Genomic DNA, 25,000 nt, shown 5'->3' on the forward strand with positions numbered 1-25,000 from the left:
AATTCTTCTTCTGCGTTCCCCAGGTCATGCTGTCAGATGGCCAATCTGGTCTGCAGCGCCAAGTCCGCTGTCCTCCTCCGTGCATCAGGTGGTGCCCAGAGCTTCTCTTGGAGTTTGACAGGGCCAGGTTCCCCTCCTCCGTGCATCAGGTGGTGCCCAGAGCTTCTCTTGGAGTTTGACAGGGCCAGGTTCCCCTCCTCAGTGCATCAGGTGGTGCCCAGAGCTTCTCTTGGAGTTTGACAGGGCCAGGTTCCCCTCCTCAGTGCACCAGGTGGTGCCCAGAGCTTCTCTTGGAGTTTGACAGGGCCAGGTTCCCCTCCTCAGTGCATCAGGTGGTGCCCAGAACTTCTCTTGGAGTTTGACAGGGCCAGGTTCCCCTCCTCAGTGCACCAGGTGGTGCCCAGAGCTTCTCTTGGAGTTTGACAGGGCCAGGTTCCTCTCCTCAGTGCACCAAAAATTGGGCAGAACCGTAGCAAGTGCTCTGGTGTCTGTAAACCCTTGTCGCATAGGCATTCATCAGCAGGGAAGTTAACTGAAAGGAGATAGAAAGCTGGCCGTTCTTTTCAAGAGGATCGTTTTAGGTATGGTGATTTTGTCCCTGTCCCCGTTGAGTTGGGAGGAACACAGTGTAACGTAACACCGGTTTTGCACGCTGCGCACAACACGCGCGCGTGAGTGTCGCAATGGTATCCGGCGACAGCCGCAGCGGAGTTGACAAGGTCTGTGTCGACAGTGACGAAGCACAGTTCCGGTTACAAATAAATGCCGGTGATTTTTCCTCGTAAATTGTTTAAAGACGATATCCTTTTAGCATTGTGCATTGGACTGTGAACGGACTCGATCGTTTCGAAATAAAAAGAAAAAAAGATTTTCTTTATTACATTCGTTTGTTTTGATTTCATTTGCTTTGTAGAAACGTTTTCAGAAATTTTCCAGTTCTCAATTGTTTGATGATTACGTGTCTTTTTACAAACGTGCAGTTACGTTTTCTAGGCTGGGCCGTCCTTCGGGTGAAATTGTTTGCCGTTTGCCTTATGAGGAAAAACTGACTTCACTGTGTGTGTGTGTGTGTGTATGAACAGAAACTTTCCTTTCGTGTGTGATACAAATTTTGGAGACTGGCCAACACTGGCACAATATCGCAGCTACCGGAGTTCAAATACACGGTCTTTAAGATTGAAAACACACAGAACCACTTCGCTTTTCGATCAAGCCCATCTGTTATTGGTAGTCACAGTTGATGAACAGTTCATATGTGTGAACATATTGTGAACTGTACTATTTCATTGTGTTCTGTTTCATGAAAACCATAACACGTTGATACTATCACTGTGATTGCAACATCATTATCTCACATACGAATACAGATTATGTTTATGAATTAACAACTTTATTTCCTTAAGATATACTACACTGAAAATCATCACGAGTCTTCGCTTCGAAGACGATATGGTGGCTTTGCCAGCTTGTTAACAATATGGATGAAACCTCAATAATATAATTGTGGCATGGAAATTAACGCCGAAAAAACGAAGTTGATGACCAGGCATAACACCATTATTGCTGATATAACTGCCCAGGGACAGAAGCTAGGAACTGCTCAACAGTTCACCTACCTGGGATCCATCATCAGCAATGAAGGATGCAAACGATGCATGCACACGCACGGACACACACGCAGCACACACACAGTTGTTACACTCTGAATCATAATGTAATAGTATCTTACCCACATGATTTTTCTTTTTACATAATAATTGATGTGTGCATGGTGATAAGTGAAAGGTGTGTCAGTTGTTTTTCTTTGATTTTTGCTGCCGGGCATTTTATTTTAAGTGAGACTAAAGAAAATTTTCTGTTTTTGGTTGAAGCAGATAATAAAGTATTTTGAATTGAATTGAATTGAATTGAAACCAGAAACCATCTCAAGAGTAGCACAGACAACATCAGGACTGCCCAGACTGAAACTTGTGTGGAAGGACGGCAGCATCTCTGTGAAACACAAGATCAGACTCCTGAGCGTACTGGTAAATCCCATCTCCCTGTATGCATGCAAGACATGGACACTCGTACTTTCGGCGGATTTGGAAATAAGAATTCAATCCATGGAAATGAGGTGTTATCGCAAGATACTAAACATCCAATACACTGATCACACCACCAATGAGCAAGTGCCCCAAACCATCCAGCAGCACCTTGGACCTCATGAAGATCTGCTGACATCAGTAAAGAAAAGAAAGCTACGCTGGTATGACCACGTAACAAGATCCAGTGGCCTTGCTCAAACAACCCTCCAAGGAACTGTTGAAGGAGGGAGAAGGGGGGGGGGGAGACAGGAAAGAAGAATGGACTGACCACATTGCAGAATGGACAGGGAAACTGCAGAGACCCAGACACACACACCACTGGCACTAACAGACCTGGAGGAATCTGGTGAACAGTTCCTCTGAGCGGCACCCCACAGAGAAGAAGAAGAAGACTGTATGTGGCGTAGTCAGAAAACATACGCAAAGATTTAGAAAGTTCGGTGCAACTGCCCATGTGTCATTATCAATGAATAACAACGTTCGTGTTTTGCGTTCATACAGAAGGGAAGTTATACACTAAGGGAGGCCACTAGCCGCAGTTACTTTCAATTTCTCCACCTGAGCGGAGTAGGTAGGAAACAACATAGCAGAAGTACATGAACATCACATAGCAGAAGTACATGAACATCACATAGCAGAAGTACATGAACATACATGAACATCACATAGCAGAAGTACATCAACATACATGAACACCACATAGCAGAAGTACATCAACATCACATAGCAGATGTACATCAACATCACATAGCAGAAGTACATGAACATCACATCAACATCACATAGCAGAAGTACATGAACATCACATAGCAGAAGTACATGAACATCACATCAACATCACATAGCAGAAGTACATCAACATCACATAGCAGAAGTACATGAACATACACGAACATCACATAGCAGTACATGAACATCACATAGCAGAAGTACATGAACATCACATAGCAGAAGTACATGAACATCACATCAAAATCACATAACTGAAGTACATGAACATCACATACGTACATGAACATCACATAGCAGAAGTACATGAACATCACATAGCAGAAGTACATCAACACATGGGAAGGGCGTCAAGCATGGCTTATTTATTTAGTCGTTTGTACAGGACAGAGATCAGAGGCCGCACCGTGAGTTTGTCAGATTATCGTGATGTTTGGGGGAGTTCTGGTGATGTTAGGGGGAGTTTTAGTGATGTTAGGGGGAGTATGTGTGATGTTAGGGGGAGTACTGGTGATGTTAGGGGGAGTACGTGGTGTTGTCAGGGGGAGTACTGGTGATGTTAGGGGGGGTACGTGGTGTTGTCAGGGGGAGTTCTGGTGATGTTAGGGGGGGTACGTGGTGTTGTCAGGGGGAGTTCTGGTGATGTTAGGGGGAGTTCTGGTGATGTTAGGGGGAGCACTGGTGATGTTAGGGGGAGCACTGGTGTTGTTAGGGGGAGCACTGGTGTTGTTAGGGGGAGTACTGGTGATGTTAAGGGGGAGTTCTGGTGATGTTTGGGGGAGTACGTGGTGTTGTTAGGGGGAGTACTGGTGATGTTAGGGGGAGCACTGGTGATGTTAAGGGGAGTACGTGGTGTTGTCAGGGGGAGTACTGGTGATGTTAGGGGGAGCACTGGTGTTGTTAGGGGGAGCACTGGTGTTGTTAGGGGGAGTACTGGTGATGTTAAGGGGGAGTACTGGTGATGTTAAGGGGGAGTACTGGTGATGTTAGGGGGAGTATGTGGTGATGTTAGGGGGAGTTCTGGTGATGTTAGGGGGAGTTCTGGTGATGTTAGGGGGAGTATGTGGTGATGTTAGGGAGAGTTCTGGTGATGTTAGGGGGAGTATGTGGTGATGTTAGGGGGAGTACTGGTGATGTTAGGGGGAGTACTGGTGATGTTAGGGGGAGTTCTGGTGATGTTAGGGGGAGTTCTGGTGATGTTAGGGGAGTTCTGGTGATGTTAGGGGGAGTACAGTCCCTCTTCATGCCATATTTTCTTCACTTTCAGTCAGACATGTCCGCCAAACGGGTGAACGCGAGAGCAACAGCCCGACTGAAGCTGGACTACACACGCATCATCAAAGACCCCGTGCCGTACGTGCAGGCGGCACCCCTGCCCTCCAACATTCTGGAATGGTGGGTGTTCTGGAAACATCGCCTTTGGTGGAAGGGTTTCAGCAAAGTATATATTGGCTCTTTTATTGGCTCCATCTACTCTACTGTAAAATATATTGGCTCCATCCTTAGCTTATGCAGCTAAGCCCTCCAATATTCTGGAAGGGCGGGTGTTTTAGAAACCTCGCCTTTTGGTGGAAGAGTTTCAGAAAAGTATACATTGGCTGTTTTATTGGCTCCATCAGTGGCTTATATCAGATTGATATAGGCTTACACTTGGGTCAACAGCAAACTGATGATGATGACATGAATACTTATACAGCGTCTATCCACGGTCGGAGACCAAGCTCTAAGTGCTTTACAGACACAGTGTCATTTACACAACAGGCTGCCTACGTGGGTAGAGCCGACTGACAGCTGCCATTGGGCGCTCATCATTCGTTTCCTGTGTCATTCAATCATATTTCAGTCTCACATCCATACACGCTCATACAGACACGTAACATTTTACGTGTATGGTCGGTTTGTTCATTTACCCCCAGCATTTAGGCAGCCATACTCCGTTTTCGAAGGTGTGCATGCTTGGTATGTTCTTGTTTCCATAACCCACAGAACGCTGACATGGATTACAGAATCTGTAACGTGCGTATTTGGTCTTCTGCGTGCGTATACACACGAAGGGGGTTCAGGCACTAACAGATCTACACATATATTGACCTGGAAAATCTGAAAAAATCTCCACCCTTTACCCACGAGGCGCCGTTACCGATATTTGAACGATGGACCATCAGATTTAATCCAACGTTTTAACCACTCGGCTATTGCGCCGCTATTGGCTGTATGATCAATGGTTTCTCCACCACAATGGGAAATCATTTACAGCATAGTCTTTTGTGAAGGGCAATGGCTCTCAAACTGGGAGGCAAGATTGCACTGGCTCTGTATGCTGCAGCTTTGGGGGCTAGTTGGCCTTTGTGGACCACCCCAACGCCGACTGTGCTAAAGCCCTCTTGACCGAGAGAGTGGGGATGTAACTTGGGCAAGACACTTTTCACTATAACCAAATTCTATTCTAGCCCAGAAAGTGGGGATGTAACTTGGGCAAGACACTCTTCACTGTAATCAAATTCTATTCTAGCCCAGAGAGTGGGGATGTAACTTGGGCAAGACACTCTTCACTATAACCAAATTCTATTCTAGCCCAGAGAGTGGGTGTGTAACTTGGGCAAGACACTCTTCACTGTTATCAAATTCTATTCTAGCCCAGAGAGTGGGGATGTAACTTGGGCAAGACACTCTCCACTATAATCAAATTCTATTCTAGCCCAGAGAGTGGGTGTGTAACTTGGGCAAGACACTCTCCACTATAACCAAATTCTATTCTAGCCCAGAGAGTGGGTGTGTAACTTGGGCAAGACACTCTTCACTGTAATCAAATTCTATTCTAGCCCAGAGAGTGGGGATGTAACTTGGGCAAGACACTCTCCACTATAATCAAATTCTATTCTAGCCCAGAGAGTGGGTGTGTAACTTGGGCAAGACACTCTTCACTGTAATCAAATTCTATTCTAGCCCAGAGAGTGGGGATGTAACTTGGGCAAGTCATTCTCTCCACTGTAATCAAATTCTGTTCTAGCCCAGATAGTCCGGACAGCTGTTTGCTATAGTCGGACACGACTTAACAGAAGTTTAATGTTGTACTTTATTTTGTTCTGTTTTCTTAACTGTGTCAGTGAGTGCTAGACTATATAAAAGTTAATCTCTTGAGATCTGTCCTGTTATATATATATATATATATATATATATATACATATATACATATATACATAGATACATACAAACACACACATATATATATGTATACATACATACATACATACATACATATATATATATATATATATATATATATATATATATATATATATATATAATATACTTATTTTTGAAAGAAAACAATTTTTTGTTTCAGGCATTACATTATGCTAGGACCTGAAGATTCTCCATACGAAGGTAACGAGTTATCTTGGTTTAAACAGAATCTCACTTAAAAATGCGTGTGGATATGTATGTATGTATGTATGTATATGTATATATATATATATATATATATGTGTGTGTGTGTGTGTGTGTGTGTGTGTGTGTGTGTGTGTGTGTGTGTGTGTGTGTGTGTGTGATTGACTGATTTATGTTTCTCCTTAGTGAATATTGTCTTTTGATACTAAAAATGATCGTTTCTAATTGTGATGTAATGTCGAATATTTTGTGTGTCCGGCAGTCTATGGTTTATCACACTGTCACACACACAGGAGTTGTATGTACACATACAAACATAACACAGTACACATGTGCACACGTAAATGTGCACATGTCCGCGCGCGCGCTCACACACACACACACACACACACACACACACACACACACACACACATTTTTTCTTTCTTGCAATCTCACTTTCTCTCATCTAATGTTACATAATGTGAAAATGTGTTCATTAAAAGTACAACTTCTACTACGACTACTACTACTACTAGTGATACTACTACACGCTAGAACAGTAGCTCTAGGAAGTGAATTGTTTATTATATATTTTCACATATACAGAAATATCGTATCACTAAGTTATCAAAGAAAATAGCAGTACTTGTATATACAATTTTCAAGTTGTGTTAAAATGAGTCATTTGTGTTTTGAATCAGAATCACGCAATCAGTTAACTGTTTTAGCCAGAAAATCAGAAACTGTCAATTTGTTTGGGAAGTTAATTAAAAAAAAATGTATGCCATCATTTCTTTTTAACAATAAGTTGAAGACGTCTTTGTCTGTCTGACATAAACAGGACTTATTTTCAACATTAGGCGTAAATAGTCATATTGATGATATGTTTGTCATAGTGCGCCACGGGGTATTTAACATTTTTGTATTTCTTTTTTTAAAATTTTTTTATCACAACAGATTTCTCTGTGTGAAATTCGGGCTGCTCTCCCCAGGGAGAGCGCGTCGCTGTACTACAGCGCCACCCCCTTTTTTTTTTTTTTTCCTGCGTGCACTTTTATTTGTTTTTCCTATCGAAGTGGATTTTCCTACAGAATTTTGCCAGGAACAACCCCTTTGTTGCCATGGGTTCTTTTACGTGCGCTAAGTGCATGCTGCACACGGGACCTCGGTTTATCGTCTCATCCGAATGACTAGCGTCCAGACCACCACTCAAGGTCTAGTGGAGGGGGAGAAAATATCGGCGGCTGAGCCGTGATTCGAACCAGCGCGCTCAAATTCTCTCGCTTCCTAGGCGGACGCGTTACCTCTAAGCCATCACTCCACATGCGAAAGTGATCTTTCTACAAGAGTTCACGCTCAATCCTCCGAGAAAACTGATGACATTTTTGTCATAACAAGTGTGCCAGGGGGTATTTACCATGCGAAACTGATCTTCCCAAGGGACCGGTTATCCATTCAGACCTCCCAGCAAACTGATGAAATTTTTGTCATAATGTGGCAGGGGGTATTTACCATGGGAAACTGATCTTCCCTCAAGAGTTCCCGTTCAAGCCCCCCAGTATCTACATGATCACGCCCAACGGTCGTTTCAAGTGCAACGTGAGGTGAGGGAGAGGGACTAGGCATTGTCATTGCCATTGTTCTTCTTGACTTAATGGACTAGGCATTGTCATTGTTCTTCTTGACTTAATGGACTAGGCATTGTCATTGTTCTTCTTGACTTAATGGACTAGGCATTGTCATTGTTCTTCTTGACTTAATGGACTAGGCATTGTCATTGTCATTGTCCTTCTTGACTTAATGGACTAGGCATTGTCATTGTTCTTCTTGACTTAATGGACTAGGCATTGTCATTGCCATTGTTCTTCTTGACTTAATGGACTAGGCATTGTCATTGCCATTGTTCTTCTTGACTTAATGGACTAGGCATTGTCATCGTTCTTCTTGACTTAATGGACTAGGCATTGTCATTGTTCTTCTTGACTTAATGGACTAGGCATTGTCATTGTTCTTCTTGACTTAATGGACTAGGCATTGTCATTGTTCTTCTTGACTTAATGGACTAGGCATTGTCATTGTTCTTCTTGACTTAATGGACTAGGCATTGTCATTGTCATTCTTGATGTAATGGACTAGGCATTGTCATTGTTCTTCTTGACTTAATGGACTAGGCATTGCCATTGTTCTTCTTGACTTAACGGACTAGGCATTGTCATTGCCAGTGTTCTTCTTGACTTAATGGACTAGGCATTCTCATTGTTCTTCTTGACTTAATGGACTAGGCATTGTCATTGTCATTGTTCTTCTTGACTTAATGGACTAGGCATTGTCATTGTCATTGTTCTTCTTGACTTAATGGACTAGGCATTCTCATTGTTCTTCTTGACTTAATGGACTAGGCATTGTCATTGTTCTTCTTGACTTAATGGACTAGGCATGTCATTGCCATTGTTCTTCTTGACATAATGGACTAGGCATTGTCATTGTTCTTCTTGACTTAATGGACTAGGCATTGCCATTGTTCTTCTTGACTTAATGGACTAGGCATTGCCATTGTTCTTCTTGACTTAATGGACTAGGCATTGTCATTGTTCTTCTTGACTTAATGGACTAGGCATTGTCATTGTTCTTCTTGACTTAATGGACTAGGCATGTTATTGCCATTGTTCTTCTTGACTTAATGGACTAGGCATTGTCATTGTTCTTCTTGACTTAATGGACTAGGCATTGTCATTGTTCTTCTTGACTTAATGGACTAGGCATGTTATTGCCATTGTTCTTCTTATGATCATTTTCTGCTTGTTGACTTAATGGACTAGGCATTGTCATAAACCTTTGTTCTTCTTATGATCATTTTCTACTTTTGTTGACTTAATGGACTAGGCATTGTCATAATCTTTGTTCCTCTTATGATCATTTTCTGCTTGTTGACTTAATGGACTAGGCATTATCATTTTCTTTGTTCTTCTTATGATCATTTTCTACTTTTGTTGACTTAAACGGACAAGGCATTGTCATAATCTTTGTTCCTCTTATGATCATTTTCTGCTTGTTGACTTAATGGACTAGGCGTTATCATAATCTTTGTTACTCTTATGATAATTTTCTACTTTTGTTGATTTAAATGGACTAGGAACTATCGTTATACTTGCTCTTCTTATAATCATTATTCTTTTTATCATTATTTTATAATTTTGTTGACTTAAGTGGACTAGGATTTGTCATTATCATTGTTCTACTAATGGTCAGTTTCTAATTTTGAGAGTTGTATGATCAAAGGTTTCTCCACTACAATGGGACTTCATTTACAGCTCAGTCTTTTGTGAAAGACTATGACTCTCAAACTAAGAGGCAAGATTGCGGTGGCTCTTAGCGCTGCAGCCTTGGGGCTTAGTCATTACAGACACATTAATAATAATAATAATAATAATAATAATAATAATAATAATGATATTTATTTAGCTCCGAATCTTGCGCAGAGACAAATCAAAGTGCTTTCGCACCAGTCATTCCCACGCATGCATAACAATAAAACTGGAGAAACTGAAGACAAGGAAGAGGCAAGGAAGGGAGGCTATTTTGGGAAGAGGTGGGTTTTAAGGCCAGACTTGAAAGAGCTGAGTGTGGAGACTTGACGAAGCGAAAGAGGAAGTTCATTCCAATTGCAAGGTCCAGAGACAGAGAAAGAACGGCGACCAACAGTCGAGTGTTTGAATCTGGGTATGCGTAAGCAGAGTGGATCCGACGCCGATCGTAGAGAGCGAGATGGAGTGTAGAGGTGAAGGCAGCCACAGAGATAGGAAGGGGCAGATTTGTGAATACATCTATAACATAGAGTGCTGACCTTGTACTTTATTCTGTGGACAGACACAGAATGATAGTGTTATAGCCATATTGATACTTAGTCATTACAGACACATTTTCAAAAATAGTAGCATATTAGCTACATTGCTACCTAGTTATTACAGACACATTTTTGATAATAGCATAATAGCCATATTAATGCCTAGTCATTACAGACACATTAAAAAAAAGCATACTAGCTATATTAGCACCCATTCATTACAGATTTTTTTTTAATTAACAGTATGATTGCTATGTTAGTACCTAGTCATTGCACACTTTTTTATTTTATGAATGGCACACTAGCTATATTAGTACCGAGTCAGGACAAACACATTTTTGATCGATATTAGTACCTTGTCATTCATTACAGACAGACATGTGTGTGTGTGTGTGTGTGTGTGTGTGTGTGAGAGAGAGAGAGAGAGAGAGAGAGAGAGAGAGTTGTGTTTGTGTGAGTGTGTGTATGTATATAATTGTGTGTGTGTGTGTGTGTGTGTGTGTCTATGTATACATATATATATATATATATGTATGTATGTATACACACACACACACACATATCACTCTGTGTGTGTGTGTGTGTGTGTGTGTGTGTGTGTGAGAAAGAGAGCGAGAGAGATAGAGAGACAGTTTGTGATTGTGTGAGTGTGTATATGTATATAATTTGTGTGTGTGTGTGTGTGTGTGTGTGTGTGTGTGTGTGTGTGTGTGTGTGTGTGCGTGCATGCGTATGTGCATGCGTATGTGTGTGTGTGTGTTGTTGTTGCAGGCTGTGTCTGTCCATCAGTGATTTCCACCCTGACACGTGGAACCCGGCGTGGTCAGTGTCCACCATTCTGACCGGCCTGCTCAGCTTCATGGTACGTGTCCGCTCGCCTTTCTCCTGACCACTGGTCAGTCAGCTGTGTTCGGCTATCACCACCAGGGCAGCAGAGGAGGCAACGGCTGTTCTAGGCTAGGGAATTCAGAGTAAAGTTTGCGTCAGGTCCATCGTCACCAGAGTCTGCTGCTGTTCTAGGCTAGGGAACTGAGATTAAAGTTTGCATTAAGTCCATAGTCACCAGAGTCCGATTATGACTATTAGGGCAGCAGAGGAGGCAAATGTTCTAGGCTAGGGAACTGAGATTAAAGTTTGCATTAGGTCCATAGTCACTAGAGTCTGCTGCTGTTCTAGGCTAGGGAATTTAGAGTAAAGTTTACGTTAGGTCCATAGTCACTAGAGTCTGCTGCTGTTCTAGGCTAGGGAATTTAGAGTAAAGTTTGCGTCAGGTCCATAGTCACTAGAGTCCGACTATGACCATCAGCTCAGCAGAGGAGGCAACTGCTGTTCTAGGCTAGGGAATTCAGAGTAAAGTTTGCGTCAGGTCCATAGTCACCAGAGTCTGCTGCTGTTCTAGGTTAGGGAATTTAGAGTAAAGTTTGCGTCAGGTCCATAGTCACCAGAGTCTGCTGCTGTTCCAGGCTAGGGAATTTAGATTAAAGTTTGCGTTGGGTCCAAATGTGAGCAACAAAACCGTTCTTTTTATGATAAAATAGAATAAACTATACTGACCCCACTGATATAAGGTTTACCATTGTAGGGGGAGGGGGGGGGAATATGGGGGGCGGAGATAATAATGCTGACCACGAGTAACACATCACAATACAACCCCCTGTGGGGATGTCCGGGGAATTCTCAGTATAAACAATATCCTCATCTGGGTGCTGGAGATTCCTTGCTGAAAACAAACAAACAAACAAAACACTATCTGTTGCTGTCCTTGTTTCTGTATTTTCAACGTTATTTCTGACGTTTCTGCTTTTTGTGTGTATTTTGTTATAAACAAAGTCATTGATATTTATTCGTCTTTTTTCAGAGTTGATGAATTGGTATTGTTATTATGTTGTACTTTTTTTTGTTCGTGTCGATGAGTGGAAGGGTATGTTAGGTACACGCTGGCATTTTCAGGTTTTGAATGCCTGTAACATTTGTTTGGTTTGTCTTCAGACAGTTTGTTTTAATTGCCTGGAGAAAAATTGACTACAAAGAGAAGTAACTCTCTCCGTTCACTTTCAGTTTCTCAGGGAGGCGCCAGTGTGTTCGGACAATTCCATATACGGTACACCACATCAGCTAGACAGATGACTGGCCAACACCATAATGAATAGAAAAAAAATTGAAAAATTAATAATATATAAATGAACGAATAAATGAATGAATGAATAAACGAATAGATAAATGTGAGGAAATAAAAATAAAATGAATGAAAAATTAAGTTTGAATGAATAATAAAAAACAACAACCCAGTTTTATTAACTCCGCTGCTTCGTGAAATTAAAAAAAAAAGGTTTTGTTTTGGTTACATACATACATACACATTATCTATGTATCTACCTATCTATCTATATAAATACACACACACAAACACACACAGATATATATATATGTTCTGAGAATGGTGACGGTTTGTTGTGTACAGCTGGAGAACACTCCCACGTTGGGCAGCATGGAAACATCTACTGCCACGGTGAGTCCCTCTGTCTGTCTGCCTGTCTGCCTGCTAGTCTGGTTGTCTGTCTGTTTTTCTGTTTGTCTGCCTGTCTGTTTGTCTACCTGTCTGTCTGTGTGTTTGTTTGTCTGTCTGTCTGCCTGTCTGTCTGTATATTTGTCTGTTTGTCTGCCTGTCTGTCTACCTGTCTTCCTGCCTGTCTGTCTGTCTGTCTACCTGTCTGTCTTTTTGTCGGTCTATCTGTCTTCCCGTCTGTCTTCTTGTCTGTCTATCTGTCCATCTGTGTGTTTGTACCACGTTGGCCAGCACAGAACACCTGTGTACACAGTGCATGAATCCCTCTGTCTGTCTGTCTGTCTGTCTGTTTGCCATGTATTACAATCGTGTGGAGGAGGAATTTTGTTTAATGTCCCGTCACACATATCGGTGATTGAAGACATTTTGTTAAAGTATTTATGAATACATCTGAGTATTATCGGTTAGAAGGGGTGGGAGATGTGGATGAATGGAGGGTTGGGAGAAACTGGGCAAATGAGGATAAAAATGTGGGTGAAATTTGGAAGAAAAAAACAACAAACAAAAACAACAACAAAACAACTCTAAATACAGTTACAGGAAATTACTTAAAGGACTTCGTAAAAGAGAAGTCGTTAAACTGACAAGCGAAACAACTGATGATGAATGCAAAAAGTCAAAAACATCAACGTTCTCAGTCACTTGTGAAGACACACTTTCGTGTACAAAAGGCTTCATCAAACCACAGTGAAAAATTATATGCTCAATTGTCAGGTTACTAAAGCATATGCACTTGACATAAGAACAATACTTGGTCCGTAATGAATTTGATAATAGTCTGAGAGCTAAACTCAGAATTGGTCTGCGAATCGGACCAAAGTCTGAGAGAGTCAATTGACGAGGTTTTAGACTTGAATTCAAGCACCTATAAAAGTCTCTCTCTAGAATATTGCTTATTTCCTTGTATGACAATGGGCAATATACTTTTATACTATCTATATGATTTTTTACAATCGTGTCTGACTGCATTCATTTCTTATCACCCAGACTGAAATTTGGTACACATGACTTGCATGAGAGGAGTATCATTTATTCATTTATTAATTACTGGCCTGGCCGTAACACCCACTGAGTTGGTATACTGGCTATTGCTTACTCAGTGTGGTGTGGTGTGGTGTTGTGGTGCTCAATGGATGTGAATCATGGACGGTCTACAAACGCCACGCCAAAAAGCTGAACCACTTCCACACCACCAGCCTCAGAAAACTTCTCGGCATAAAGTGGCAAGAGAAGATCCCTGACACAGAGGTGCTCACTCGTGCAAACTTGCCCAGCATGAAACTGCTGTACGGCGAACTCCAACATGGCAAGCGCTCCCATGGAGGCCAAAAGAAGCGCTTCAAAGACACTCTGAAAGCTTCTCTGAAGGCCTTCAACATCAGCCACGACACATGGGAGCTGAATGCAATGGACAGACCAAAGTGGCGTTCAGCTGTCCACAAAGGCGCCAAATCTTGTGAGGCCAACAGAATCGCTGCAGCAGAGCAACGCAGACAGGCCAGGAAAAGCAGTGCCAGCAAGTCCCCGACAGCCGCCAACATCCCCTGTCCACACTGCGTCAGAACCTTCCGGGCGCGGATTGGCCTGACCAGTCATCTGCGCACCCACAGAGCCCAACCCACCCACCCCCAGGATGACTAGATGGTCCTCGTCGATCCCGACGGACGAACCACACATTGTTTATTCATTGCTTTATTTATTTCTGTATCTCTGTATTCATTTACTGACTCGCTCAGTGTGTGTTCCCTGTCTGCAGAAGCGTCAGTTGGCAGCCCAGAGCGGTCCCTTCAACTTGAACGACAAAATCTTCTGTGAGCTCTTCTCTGAAGTGGCTGAGGTGGGTTGTGAGCAGAGACACAGACACACACAGACAGACAGACAGACAGACAGACAGACAGACAGACAAACACACACACACACGCACACACACACATATACACACTCTCTCTCTTTCACACACACACACACACACACACACACACGCACACACACTCTCTCTCTCTCTTTCACACACACACACATATACATTCTCTCCCTTTCACACACACACACACACACACACACTCTCTCTCTCTCTCTCTCTCTCTCTCACGCACACACACACGCACACACACACTCTCTCTCTCTTTCACACACACACACACACACACACACACTCTCTCTCTCTCTTTCACACACACACACACACACACTCTCTCTCTCTTTCACACACACACACACACACACACACACACACACACACACACACACACACACAGGTAGCTAGTTATTCTGCACGACACGACACAGCTTAGGGCAGCACGTCATACATTTGTGTGGTGTGGTGTGGTGTGTTGCGGTGCGGTGCGGTGCGGTGTGGTGTGTTCTGTTGTGTTGTGTTGTATTGTGTTGTGTTGCATTTGAATTGTATTGTAGTGTACTGCATTGCAGTATTGTCTTTATTGTATTGCATGGCATCGTATTGTATTGTGATGAGAGCGAGAGAGAGGTCACGTCTGTCTTTTGCTTTGAGTGTGTGAAATGATTCATCTATAATATTTCATCGTTTACAATTAATGAGGTTGAGTACTGGTGTGCTTCAGGATATCAGTAAGGGAGATGAGAATTGTGCTTCTGGATATCAGTAAGGGAGATGAGAATTGTGCTTCAGGATATCAGTAAGGGAGATGAGAATTGTGCTTCAGGATATCAGTAAGGGGGATGAGAATTGTGCTTCAGGATATCAGTAAGGGGGATGAGAATTGTGCTTCAGGATATCAGTAAGGGAGATGAGAATTGTGCTTCAGGATATCAGTAAGGGGTACTTCAGCGTATCAGTAAGGGAGATGAGAATTGTGCTTCAGGATATCAGTAAGGGAGATGAGTATTATGCTTCTGGATATCAGTAAGGGGGATGAAAATTGTGCTTCAGGATATCAGTAAGGGAGATGAGAATTGTGCTTCAGGATATCAGTAAGGGAGATGAGAATTGTGCTTCAGGATATCAGTAAGGGGTACTTCAGGATATCAGTAAAGGAGATGAGAATTGTGCTTCAGGATATCAGTAAGGGAGATGAGTATTGTGCTTCTGGATATCAGTAAGGGGGATGAGAATTGTGCTTCAGGATATCAGTAAGGGGGTTGAGAATTGTGCTTCAGGATATCAGTAAGGGAGATGAGAATTGTGCTTCAGGATATCAGTAAGGGGTACTTCAGGATATCAGTAAGGGAGATGAGAACTGTGCTTCAGGATATCAGTAAGGGGGTTGAGAATTGTCCTTCAGGATATCAGTAAGGGGTACTTCAGGACATCAGTAAGGGAGATGAGAATTGTGCTTCAGGACATCAGTAAGGGAGATGAGAATTGTGCTTCAGGATATCTGTAAGGGGGATGAGAATTGTGCTTCAGGATATCAGTAAGGGGGTTGAGAATTGTACTTCAGGGTATCAGTAAGGGAGATGAGAATTGTGCTTCAGGATATCAGTAAGGGGTACTTCAGGATATCAGTAAGGGAGTTGAGAATTGTGCTTCAGGATATCAGTAAGGGGGATGAGAATTGTGCTTCAGGATATCAGTAAGGAGGTTGAGAATTGTGCTTCAGGGTATCAGTAAGGGAGTTGAGAATTGTGCTTCAGGATATCTGTAAGGGGGATGAGAATTGTGCTTCAGGATATTCAGTAAGGGGGTTGAGAATTGTGCTTCAGGATATCAGGAAGGGGGATGAGAATTGTGCTTCAGGATATCAGTAAGGGGGTTGAGAATTGTGCTTCAGGGTATCAGTAAGGGAGTTGAGAATTGTGCTTCAGGATATCTGTAAGGGGGATGAGAATTGTGCTTCAGGATATCAGTAAGGGAGTTGAGAATTGTCCTTCAGGATATCAGTAAGGGGGATGAGAATTGTCCTTCAGGATATCTGTAAGGGGGTTGAAAATTGTGCTTCAGGATATCAGTAAGGGGTACTTCAGGATATCAGTAAGGGAGATGAGAATTGTGCTTCAGGATATCTGTAAGGGGGTTGAGAATTGTGCTTCAGGATATCAGTAAGGGGGATGAGAATTGTGCTTCTGGATATCAGTAAGGGAGATGAGAATTGTGCTTCAGGATATCAGTAAGGGAGATGAGAATTGTGCTTCAGGATATCAGTAAGGGTGATGAGAATTGTGCTTCAGGATATCAGTAAGGGGGATGAGAATTGTGCTTCAGGATATCAGTAAGGGGGATGAGAATTGTGCTTCAGGATATCAGTAAGGGAGATGAGAATTGTGCTTCAGGATATCAGTAAGGGGTTGTTGAACTATCTGTTGTGATTGTTGTCGTGTCTGTGCCTCAGGATATCCGCAAGGAGCAATCTGAGCTGAAAGAGCCAGAGAGATCCTCAGCCAGCCAGTCTCAGCCATCAGTCAGCGCCTGCTCTTCCTCCAGCAGACGCCATTGACATGCAGTGATGGACTGACTGAATCGCATCACGCCTTGCCCAGATTGACACTCATAAAACTGACACTCATAATAACGTCATACTCAAACTGACACTTATAACAACGTCTTGATCTAACTGACACTCGTGATAACGTCATACTCTGACACTCATAATAACGTCTTGATCTGACTGACACTTACACTGACTGACACTCATAATAACGTCTTGTCCTGATGACTGACACTCATAATAATGTCTTACTCTGACACTGATAATAACGTTTTGATCTCAGTGACACTCATAATGACGTCATGATCTGAGTGACACTCATAATAACGTCATGACCTGACTGACACTCGTAATAACGTCATACTCTGACACTCATAATAACGTCTTGATCTGATTGACACTCGTATTAACGTCATACTCTGACACTCATAATAACGTCATGACCTGACTGACACTCGTAATAACGTCATACTCTGACACTCATAATAACGTCTTGATCTGATTGACACTCATGATAACGTCTTGCTTTCAGTGACACTCATGATAACGTCTTGATTTCAGTGACACTCATGATAACGTCATGATTTCAGTGACACTCATGATAACGTCACTAATGATAACATGCACCAACTGGCCTTTATTTCTTTCAGAGCGCATATGTAAAACACGCTGCATAGAAGACTGTGTTACGTGACTGACAGTTCGGTTCAGTTTCTCAAGGAGGCGTCACTGCGTTCGGACAAATCCATATTTACACTCCACCCCATCTGCTATGCAGATGCCTGACCAGCAGCGCAACCCAACGCGCTTAGTCAGGCCTTGAGATAAGAAATTGATGAAATAATTTCAAGAATATAAATAAATGAATAAATAAATAAATAAATAGTCAGGTCTTGAGGGCAGAAAAAAAAGAATTAAAAAGAAAACAAAACAAAAGAAAAACAACAACAACAACAACAAAAAAAACCCCAAAAAACATTGGACAAATAGATGGATAAGTCACTGAATGAAAAAAAAAGATTAAGAAAAAAAATGATTAAGAAAAAAAAAGGAAAAGAAATAAAATGAAATAACAACATACGTGTTTAACACCCCGGGGAGTGAAGGAAGGGGTGAGGGGGAGAAGAAAGGTAAGGAGAGTGGAGAAAGGGAGGTGGGGGGAGGGGGGTAAGGGGGGGGGAGAAAGTGGGGGAGGGGTGGTGGGGGTGGAGGCAGTGTGACGCACGGACTGATCGAAGATCCCAGTTCCCAGACACTAGTTTTTCATTCATTCATTTGTTTATCTATTTATTTATTATTATTATTATTTATTATTTTTTAAATTATATTATTTATTTATTTTATTTTATTTTTTGTACGCCTATAGTAGACTTCATCAAGTTTTTGCGCCTTATACATATTATTATTAATAGTAGTAGTAGTTCTTTTTTAATGTATTTATCTATTATTATTATTATTTTATTTTATTTTATTTTATTAATTTTTTTCTCAAGGCCTGACAAAGCGCGTTGGGTTACGCTGCTGGTCAAGCATCTGCATAGCAGATGTGGTGTAGTGTATATGGATTTGTCCGAACGCAGTGACGCCTCCTTGAGCTACTGAAACTGAAACTTATCTATTTATTTATTAATTTATTCATTTTGATTTAAAAAAAAATTATTAAAAAAAAAATCGTCTTCTCAAGGCCTGACTAAACGCGTTGGGTCACGCTGCTGGTCAGGCATCTGCTTGGCAGATGTGGTGTAGCGCATGATTATGGATTTGCCCGAACAGAAAGCAGTGACGTCTTCTTGAGAAACTGACTCTGAAACATAACCAGACACAAGACGCACCATAACCACCACCATCACAAACCAACCCGCCTGTGTGTCAAAGGGAGAGGCCAAGAGACTTTGGGAAGCAAGGGAGATTATTGCTATAAGCTGTCCGATTTTAGTTCGCATTATTTTATCTACTTATTATATTATTATTATTTATTATCATATATATGTATTATTATTCTATATACTATATATTATTATTATTATTATAATATTATATATTATTATATTTATATTATTATTATTATTATTTCATTCATTTATTTATCCATTCATTTACAAGTTTATTTACATATCCTTTACACAACATTCCAACTTAACATGCCGACGCTTAGCTCAAAAGACAAACGGACCACAGCATTTAATAAGTTTAACCACTGAACGATTACTGTCAGACATCTGTCTTGAACAACTTGACCTTAAGGGCTCATTGCCGATAAATCGTTAAACTCAACTCGGTGTAAATATGAGAGGGAGGATGTATTTGTATTGCTTTTATCGCAATAGATTTCTCTGTGTGAAAATCGGGCCGCTCTCCCCAGGGAGAGCGCGTCGCTGTACTACAGCGCCACCCATTATTTTTTTGTATTTTATCCTGCGCGCAGTTTTATTTGGTTTTCCTGTAGAAGTGGATTTTTCTACAGAATTTTGCCTGGAACAACCCTTTTGTTGCCGTGGGTTCTTTTACGTGTTGCACACGGGACCTCGGTTTATCGTCTCATCCGAATGACTTACGTCCAGACCACTACTCAAGGTCTAGTGGAGAGGGAGAAAATATCGGCGGCTGAGCCGTGATTTCGAACCAGCGCTCAGATTGTCTCGCTTCCTTGGCGGACGCGTTACCTCTAGGCCATCACTCCACTTAAATTGCTCCCTGATATTAACCCCCCCCCCCCCCCCCCCCTTCTCTCGGAGAAAAAAACCCAACTTGTAATAGTCTCTTTTTTGTTTTTTGTTGTTTATTTAAAAAATGTATTTGTATTGCTTTTTATCACAACAGATTTCTGTGTGTGAAAGTGACGAGGAGGGAGGGGGTGGAATCTTTTATTGCACAGCCCGCACTCCACAACACCTGGCGGGACTGCTTTAGCACAGATAACGTTTGCGGTTTCAGTTTATCAGCGAGGTGAGACACTGAAACCGCGAACGGTCTGACGGGGGCAGTAACTGCTTTTGGACAATGGATGTGCTGTGCTGTCCTGTGCTGTGTTGTGATGTCCTGTGATGTGTTGTGATGTCCTGTCCTGTGCTGTGATGTCCTGTGCTGTGCTGTGATGTGCTGTGCTGTCCTGTGATGTGTTGTGATGTCCTGTCCTGTGCTGTGATGTCCTGTGCTGTGCTGTGATGTGCTGTGCTGTAATGTCCTGTGCTGTCCTGTGCTTTGATGTCCTGTGCTGTGCTGTGCTGTCCTGTCCTGTCCTATCCTATGATGTGCTGTGCTTTGATGTGCTATGCTGTCCTGTCCTGTGATGTGCTGTCCTGTGCTGTGCTGTCCTGTGCTTTGATGTCCTGTGCTGTGCTGTCCTGTGCTGTGATGTCCTGTGCTGTGCTGTCCTGTCCTGTCCTATGATGTGCTGTGCTTTGATGTGCTATGCTGTCCTGTGCTGTCCTGTCCTGTGCTGTCCTGTCCTGTGATGTGCTGTCCTGTGCTGTGATGTGCTGTGCTGTCCTGAAACCTCTGGGCTCCGAGACTGGACCGCAGGGAGAAAGGCGGCAGAGTGGTTAAGACGCCTGACTGCCAATACAGAGTCTATGAGTATGTGGGTTCGAATCCCGCTCTCGCCCTTTCTCCCAAGTTTGACTGGAAAATCAAACTGAGCGTCTAGTCATTCGGATGAGACGACAAACCGAGGTCCCGTGTGCAGCACGCACTTGGCTGGCGCACTGAAAGTGTTGTCCTCTGGCAAAACTCCACAGAAAAAATCCATTGTGGTAGGTACACAAGGACACAGGCATGACCAAGCGCTTTGGGTGGTGGTGAAGGGATCATACATGATGTCAGAGACAGGGCAGCGGAACAGGCGACACTTGGCGCAGCAGTACCCGATATACACACAGCACACAATGCGAAATTTATGGTGAATCGTGTTGTATATAAATTATTACAGGGACAATGCACATTATAACAAACGTATCGTCAGTTCTATGTTTTGCAATTCTCGGTGATATGCATCATTCCTTTGAATGTCAAGGACAAATCGGGATATATATATATATATATATATATATATATATATATATATATAGAGAGAGAGAGAGAGAGAGAGAGAGAGAGAGAAGAATTGTATCGTCAGTTGAATGCTTTACGGTTATGTACCATTTCATTAAGTATCAATCAAAGAAATAACCGCGAACTACAACGATGGTACACCATTTCGTATTTTCCAAACAGCTTCATTATAGTTTCTGCTTTTCTCATAATTATGTGTAAAGTTTGTTAAAATTTTTTTTTTTTTTTTTTAGATATCTTTTTTGTGTATGATAGTCAGTCGTGTCCGACTATGACCATCAGAACAGCAGAGGAGGTAACTGCTGTCCCGACTATCTGGGCTAGAATTCGATTATGGTGGAGAGTGTCTTGCCCAAGTTACATCCCCACTCTCTCGGCCAAGAGGGTTTTAGGACAGTCGGTGTTGGGATGGTGGCCAACTAGCCACGATGTTGATAAAGGAGCGGCCTACATCACTTAGCAAAATAAAATAAGATAAAATAAAATAAAGCTTAAAATCCGCGTGTACTGATCTCCGCGTACACCATACGCTTCAGCTTGTTACTGCTCTGTTTGCAATGTCTGCTTGCTTTGGAGAATAAAATCCTATTGAAACCAAAAGAACCCGCATCTTTCATCAAATTTTCTTCAAATTTGGTACAAGTCTTCCTTCCTTTTGCTCTCTGTCTCTCGATCTCTTTCTCCCTCCCTCTCTCTCCAAAACACACACACACACACACACGCACGTACGCACGCACACACACACACATACACACAAACACACGCACGCGCACACACACACAGAGACACACACAGAGACACAGACACAAACACACACACACACACACACACACTCCAATGAAGAAGGTGAAAATGTTACAAACACACATTCATACAAACATACATACATATATATATACATACATACATACACACGCTTGGAAGTTATTATTTTGGCCAGATTGTTTTAAATGTTGTGATTTTCCCCCCTTACCCTTTCCCTCCCCCCCTTTTTTTGTTTGTTTTGTTTGGTCTAATATCACGTAATGTGGATAGACATTAAATAAAATTTAACAGACACAGACACACACACACGATGACCTTCTTACGATGGCCATGCACACACACACACACACACACACACACACACACACAGCCCCCTGACCACTATTGATCACTGACTACCACTGACCACCTCTGACCACTGACCACCACTGACTACTGTTGACCACCACTGACCATGGCTGACCTGGGGGAACATAATCTGGGGGAATATAGACCTTGTAGAACACACCTGGGGGAATATAGACCTGGGAGAACACAGACATGCTCCCGAGCTTAGCACGCAAATACACAGAATAACCCCCAAACCCCTATCCCACCCTACAACAAAATAAAGTGTTAAACTTCCAGTGAATAAAATAACAACGACAAATCAGCGATTACTAAGTAAATGCTGAAATGTCGCCAGTCCGCTGAAATGTCGCCAATCCGCTGATATGTCGTCGACAAGCGACGAATATGCGGTTCTCTCACCCCCTGAATTGTCGCCGATCTGAGGTCTGTTAAACGCTGATTTGTCGCCGGTCCGCTGATTTATCGCCGGCGACAATTCAGCGGTTAACGGCAGTCAGCCGAGATGTGGCCAGCAGCGGGCTGTCAGCATCATGAACTGTTGATTCGTCAGCCAACAGGTCATTCAGCTCCACGCGGTACAGCCCTGAACTGCTGGCAGGAGAGGCAAGGCAAGGGATGGCAAGGCAAGGCAAGGCAAGGCAAGGCAAGGCAAGGCAAGGCAAGGCGAGGCAAGGCGAGGCGAGGCGAGGCAAGGCAAGGCAAGAAAGACAAGGCAAGGCAAGGCATGGCAAGGGAAGGCAAGGCAAGGCAAGGCAAGGCAAGGCAAGGCAAGGCAAGGAGAGGCAAGACATGGCAAGGCATGGCAAGGCAAGGCAAGGCAAGGCAAGGCAAGGCAAGGCAAGGCGAGGCAAGGCAAGGCGAGGCAAGGCAAGGCAAGGCAAGGCAAGGCAAGGCGAGGCAAGGCAAGGCGAGGCAAGGCAACCCAACCTAACCCCAACGCAACGCCACGCCACGCCACATAACACAGCACAGCACAGCACATCGCAACGCCACGCCACGCTACACCACGCCACACAGCACAGCACAACACAGGACATCACAGCACAGGACAGCACAGCACAGGACAGCACAGCACAGGACATCACAGCACAGGACATCGCAACGCCACGCCACGCCACACAGCACAGCACAGCATAGCACAACGCCACGCCACGCCACGCCACACAGCACAGCACAGCATAGCACAACGCCACGCCACGCCACGCCACACAACACAGCACAGCACAACGTCACGCCACGCCACGCCACACAGCACAGCACAGCATAGCACAACGTCACGCCACGCCACACAGCATTACTGACGCAGCACAGCACGTCACGCCACAACACGCCACACAACACAACACAGCACGTCACGCCACAACACGCCACACAACACAGCACAGCACAACGTCACGCCACAACACGCCACACAACACAGCACAGCACAACGTCACGCCACGCCACACCACACCACACCACGCCACACAACACAGTACAACACAGCACGCCACGCCACAACACGCCACACAACACAACACAACACAGCACAACGCCACGCCACGCCACACCACACCACACCACGCCACACCACACCACACCACGCCGCGCCACACAAGACAACTGACACAGCACAGCACGTCACGCCACAACACGCCACACAACACAGCACAGCACAACGCCACGCCACGCCACACCACGCCACGCCACACAACACAGCACAGCACGTCACGCCACACCACGCCACACAACACAGCACAGCACAACGTCACGCCACGCCACACCACGCCGCGCCGCGCCACACAAGACAACTGACACAGCACAGCACGTCACGCCACAACACGCCACAGAACACAGCACAGCACGTCACGCCACAACACGCCACACAAAACAGCACAGCACAACGTCACGCCACGCCACACCACACCACACCACGCCACACAACACAGCACTTCACAGCGCAGCTAACCACAACGCAACGAAACAAAACACAAATTATCCATTTCCGAGGAAAACAGAAGCAAAGCAAAGGTGTCCTCAGTTTTTTCTTCTCTTTCCAGTCTTTGCCGTGTACAGGGTCAACACTGCACAACAGTCCAGTAAGAATATAGATGTTATGTGGAGTGATGGCCTAGAGGTAACGCGTCCGCCTATGAAGCGAGAGAATCTGAGCGCGCTGGTTCGAATCACGGCTCAGCCGCCGATATTTTCTTCCCCTCCACTAGTCCTTGAGTGGTGGTCTGGACGCTAGTCATTCGGATGAGACGATAAACCGAGGTCCCGCGTGCAGCATGCACTTAGCGCACGTAAAAGAACACACGGCAACAATTCTGTAGAAAAATCCACTTCGTTAGGAAAAACAAATAAAATTGCACGCAGGAAAAAATACAAAAAAATGGGTGACGTTGTAGTATAGCGACGCACTCTCCCTGGGGAGAGCAGCCCGAATTTCACACAGAGAAATCTGTTGTGATAAAAAGAAATACAAATACAAATTCCTTTCTATTTTTATTTTGTTTTTGTTTCGCGTGATTAAATACATTTTTTGTATGTAACTGCCACTGTATAAAGTCTACCGAATTATGATGTGTGAAAATGACCGAAAATTAATTTTGAAAAATTGCGTTTTTGTCCGCGCGCTACTTTTGACACAAAGGGACGACCATACACGATACGCGCCCACATGCTTCTAATTTGGCGTGATGTGGCTTTGTTCTCACTCACTTGCGCGGGTGGTAGCTCACTGAAAAGGAAGAGATTCAATGTGTATGGTGCTCATTTCTGTCAGAAGAAAGAACATTTGTGTGCATAAGAAATCTCTCTCTGTGTGTGTGTGTGTGTGTGTGTGTGT

At 43.4% G+C, this 25,000-nt stretch overlaps 1 protein-coding gene across 3 annotated transcripts in view; it reads left to right on the forward strand.

Annotated features, from left to right (window-relative positions):
• Window positions 1-17,229, forward strand: part of LOC143301727 (ubiquitin-conjugating enzyme E2 J2-like) — a 24,459-nt gene extending 7,230 nt beyond the window's left edge. For 2 of the 3 annotated variants that reach the window (XM_076616117.1, XM_076616116.1), the window contains exons 2-8: window positions 4,084-4,211; window positions 6,163-6,203; window positions 7,690-7,792; window positions 10,804-10,894; window positions 12,494-12,541; window positions 14,355-14,435; window positions 16,909-17,229. In XM_076616117.1, the coding sequence (XP_076472232.1) occupies window positions 4,090-4,211; window positions 6,163-6,203; window positions 7,690-7,792; window positions 10,804-10,894; window positions 12,494-12,541; window positions 14,355-14,435; window positions 16,909-17,013 (591 nt within the window). In that variant the 5' untranslated portion in view covers window positions 4,084-4,089 and the 3' untranslated portion in view covers window positions 17,014-17,229. The remainder of the gene's footprint in view (window positions 1-4,083; window positions 4,212-6,162; window positions 6,204-7,689; window positions 7,793-10,803; window positions 10,895-12,493; window positions 12,542-14,354; window positions 14,436-16,908) is intronic. The other variant, XR_013057836.1, reaches the window with a different exon arrangement.
• Window positions 17,230-25,000: the final 7,771 nt, after the last annotated feature.

This window comes from Babylonia areolata, chromosome 28 (genome assembly GCF_041734735.1).
Source record: "Babylonia areolata isolate BAREFJ2019XMU chromosome 28, ASM4173473v1, whole genome shotgun sequence".
Classification (NCBI taxonomy): domain Eukaryota; kingdom Metazoa; phylum Mollusca; class Gastropoda; order Neogastropoda; family Buccinidae; genus Babylonia; species Babylonia areolata.